Here is a 4,423-nt window from a genome sequence, read left to right on the forward strand (position 1 = left end):
ATGTATGTATGTATGTATATGTATGAATGAATATATATATGTGCGTATGTGTATATATTCACACGCATACATATACAATACAGATATACCATACATACATACATGCATACATACATACATACAAACATACATACGTGCATGCATGCATACATACATACATACATACATACATACATACATATGTGTATGCATGCATGCATACATACTGATGTATGATATTATATAGATACGCTCGTACACACGGTGCGGCTCGGAAAGGCGGAGAATGTTTAACAATCGGATGTAAAAACCTACAATTATTGTGCTCTGATTATACATTGAAATTCAGCCCAATAATCATTGGTGCAGATGAGCCGATGTCTATGTGAAATCTATGTTAACAAGCTGCGATTCTCATAAAAGAACAGAAGCGACAAGCGACTGTTGTCAAATGTTACATTATCAGAGAATGAAAGAAAGGAAGAAAGACGAAAGAAAATACGATAAAGTAAGAAAAACAACAAAGAAAAGACAAATATCAAAATGGTAAAATAAAACATGTAACAAAAGGAAAACTTGAATGCAAGGATTCTTTCTGCTGAAACTAGCAGCCAAAAATCAGAGAAATCACTCTTGTACCGTTAAAAGGCGCTCAGGGGTTAGTTCTGAGAAGAAATGTGGTATGGTCACGTATGGAACGTCTTTGAACATAGGTTTGCTCGAACTTCGCCGCTCTTGGCTAAAGAATAACATTTTACTAATTTTCACGATTTTTCTTTTATGCCACCAGGGCAATATGCTAAAGTGTAACTAAAGACTGAAATAGGAGGAAAGGAAAGCAAAATGGGTAAGTGGGGTAAAATGAGTAATTTCTGATTTCTTGTCATTTCTTCCCTGTTTGTCTGAAATCATTGCGAGCATTACATCATTATTTTTTTACTGTTGTGTCAGCGTTGGCAGTAACAACTGGCCAGTGTATATGTTGTCTTTGAAGCTGAGAGAGTTGGAAACAGGTAATCTTTTTCCAAGACATTTGCCCTCAAACTTTGACCTGATTGTAACTGAGGTTGCTAATGAAATATCTGAATAATTTTTTTCTGTTTAACAATCAAAATAAATATTTTCTTTCTTGGATTTCAAATCAATTTTTTTCCCCTAATGTTCAATTTTTCCACTAATGTCTAATTCGCTAATTTTCATAAAATGTCTATAATGGGGCAAAATGAGTAATCAGTAACTTTAATAGCCCAATCCCCTTCAACTGTATGGCTAAAGGAAGATAACAACTCCAGCAGATCGTAAAGAAACTATAGAGAATATTTTATGCAGTTTTTGTATTTAGTCAAGTTTCATTAATTTCATACCATGTATCGTTTTCCCATGATCCTCTTTCATTTGTCCGAGATATTTTCAATTTCTGATGCATTTCTGATCTTTCTGATGTCTAAGGATGGATACCGACGTGTATGAGTGTTTTTCGAATGTAATCCTGAAGAATTGAAGAGGCAAATTTATCGTATTTTGTCCTTCCCATTTTGCCTAACTTTCTCTTCTGTATACTCAAAGAGAATGGATTTGTTTGCTGTATGCTCAAAGAGAACGGAGATAATTTTCTGAAATAGTTTTCTGAATATGTTATAGCGTTTTTAATGCATTTAGAGAAGGTCATTTGCTTAGCTGTTATAGTTTTTCTAAGATAGTGAACATTTGTAAAAAAAACCTTTTTTATATCAAAGAGAAAAATGCAATAATTATTACTCATCGTGCGACCTCTCTCTATATTTGGATTGAAAGGTGAAGCTGAAGTATTTACAAGAGGCAAAAATAAAAGGAACTGATTTCTTAATAATGTTGATCCACGTTTTATCCCTTTCGTGGATCCGTTGTTCTAAGAGTGATCAGGTTTTGATGAAATACCCACTCAAAGATTTTTCGGGGTTCAGCAAAATTCCACCCATAACTTTTAATGTTAAATTGACTTTAATATTTTAGCGCAATCAAAGGCGGCGAGCTGGCAGAAACGTTAGCACGTCCGGCGAAATGCTTAGCGGTATTTCGTCTGCCGTTACGTTCTGAGTTCAAATTCCGCTGAGGTCGACTTTACCTTTCAACCTTTTGGGGTCAATTAAATAAGTACCAGTTATGCACTGAGGTCGATGTAATCGACTTAATCTCCTCCCCCAAGCTGCAATTTATTGCTCTTGTGGCAAAAATTTGAAATATTTATTTCAGAGATACATACGTACATACATGCTTACATAAAACTGGAGGACCGCTGCAGTGAGTGTATGAATCCGATACAGGAAAATGTTGAGTAAAATCATAATTAACTGACCCTTCTGCATTTTCTTTTACTCGAAACCAGGAGCTTTTCAGTAACCCCTGCGTGGAACCTTGAGCAAGTATCTTCTACTACAGCCTCGAGCCGACCAAAACCTTGTATGTGGATTTTGTAGATGGAAACTGAAAGAAGCCTGTCGTATATGTATATGTATATATATATACCAGTGTGTATGTGTATGTGTCTCTATTTATCCCCCACCACCACTTGGCAACCGGTGCTGGTGTGTTTACGTCCCAGTAACTTAGCTTTTCGGCATAATAGATCGATAGAATGAATACCAGGCTTTAGAAATATAAAAAAAGAAAGTTGTGGTGCCGATTCATTCGACTAAAACTCCATCAAGGTGGTGCTGCAGCATGGCCGCAGTCTAATGACTCATAAACAAGTTAAACACAAGAGAGAAAAGGCTGCACCTGTTTAATTAATAACTGTAATACCGACTTAGTTGATAGCAAAAAAAAACATTGAACAGGAATCGATGGAATACATAACAGTAATACACTGGGGTATTTGAAATGGCGATCACATTATACAGCTTGATCTAAGAACACCATTCAGCGACGTCCACAATTTCATTAATCAATAGACTTTTCCTAAATTAAAATTAGAATGGTTCTCATCTGAGGTAAGCAAAAATGCTAATTTTCTTTTCTCCTGGTTGATTACTCCCCACTATATTTATTATTATTATTATTATTATTATTATTATTATTATTATTATGAAAGAATATGTTCAGTTATTGATTATATCTAACTGGTCGAGATGGCAATGTAGGAAGCACATACTTCCACACACAAAGAAAGTGCAGTTTAAAATCTTCTCAAACGAGCCCTTAATTCACTTCACAACTCTTTTAAAGACAAATAAAATTTTCACTTATTACCGAGGCTAATAGTGAACGATCGTTGTTGACCATATTGAATAAATTAAAAATAATAAAAAGAAAACAATTTCCTCGAAGACATTTGAAAAGATTTTCATGTGGCACAGGATGGCTTATACATTAACTTGTTCCTGACATGTGTCTCGCTTCATTGAAATTCTTCCCCATCACGGCTCAACTATGGCAACGCTCTTTCTTAGGATTGTGTTGTTTTCATCAGAAGATAATACTTGATAGCAGCCGTCGGTACTTTCATTAATTAAGCCATAAAGTCCATCAAAGAATTTACTTTACTTTGATGTTTATTCACTCGCAGAATTATCAAGAATTTAAGGAGTTTTTTTTTTAATTAACCAAACTATTTTTTCTTAATAATAATTAAATATTCCCTTTTCCTTACTTATTTATTCGACGTTCTAGTGTCAACATAAAACGGTATATTTTCTCTTCTTTTCTCGGATACAGACAACACAATAACGTCGCTGGAGACCACACATGTACATGAGGCAAGTTATTGGTTATTATCTAACAAAGATTTTTTTGATGATCATATAAAAATAAATCGTCACTTGCAATAAATGAAATTTCTTAAACAGTTTTTTTTTTCTTGAATAATTATTTTTCTAAGGAGAACAGATTTTATAGATTTAAAAACCAAAAAACAAAACAAACAAACACATATGGTAAGCAAAAGCAATAAATGATTGTTGAATCACGGTCAACAATAACAAGATCAACAACATCTTATAATGATATCCCATCAGAATTATACTATTATTACACTTGGACTCAATAATAGCACGAAAGATCAAAACAATTTTATCGAAAAATCAAAATAAAGAAAGGAATAAATAAAAACTAATTAAAAATTATAATTTAACCCGGTTCTCTACGTTTGAGACTGCTGCTGCAGCTGAAGAAAAATATTGTTTCTTTGTTGTTTATAGAAATTTATTTTAGTCTGTGAATAGAGGGGCGGGGCTCGGCACGAATAGCTTCGAATTTAATTTAAAGGAAACACAAGTGGGAGGTTGTTATATTCATGCCTTTCCAAAAGAGTAAATAAAAAGAATGCAAATAAGAATACAAATGGCGTCGAGAGAACTTACCTGTACCAGCGTCAATCGCGACAAAAGACTAAAGAGTAAAAGATCGGTGTTTAAAGTATTCTAACACACTTCCTTCTTACTTTGTTTGTTTGTTTGTTTGTTTGTTT

At 33.8% G+C, this 4,423-nt stretch overlaps 1 protein-coding gene across 3 annotated transcripts in view; it reads right to left on the bottom strand.

Annotated features, from left to right (window-relative positions):
* Positions 1-4,423, bottom strand: part of LOC106880120 (probable U3 small nucleolar RNA-associated protein 11) — a 136,579-nt gene that overhangs the window by 86,924 nt on the left and 45,232 nt on the right. Inside the window, exon 1 of one of the 3 annotated variants that reach the window (XM_052970283.1) lies at positions 1,344-1,389. The exons of the other annotated variants lie outside the window; for them this stretch is intronic. Coding sequence (XP_052826243.1) covers positions 1,344-1,374 — 31 coding nt within the window. The 5' untranslated portion in view covers positions 1,375-1,389. Of the gene's footprint in view, positions 1-1,343; positions 1,390-4,423 lie in introns of those variants that run through there. 3 annotated transcript variants of the gene reach the window in all.

Source organism: Octopus bimaculoides, chromosome 8 (assembly GCF_001194135.2).
Source record: "Octopus bimaculoides isolate UCB-OBI-ISO-001 chromosome 8, ASM119413v2, whole genome shotgun sequence".
In the NCBI taxonomy this organism is placed as follows: Eukaryota; Metazoa; Mollusca; class Cephalopoda; order Octopoda; family Octopodidae; genus Octopus; species Octopus bimaculoides.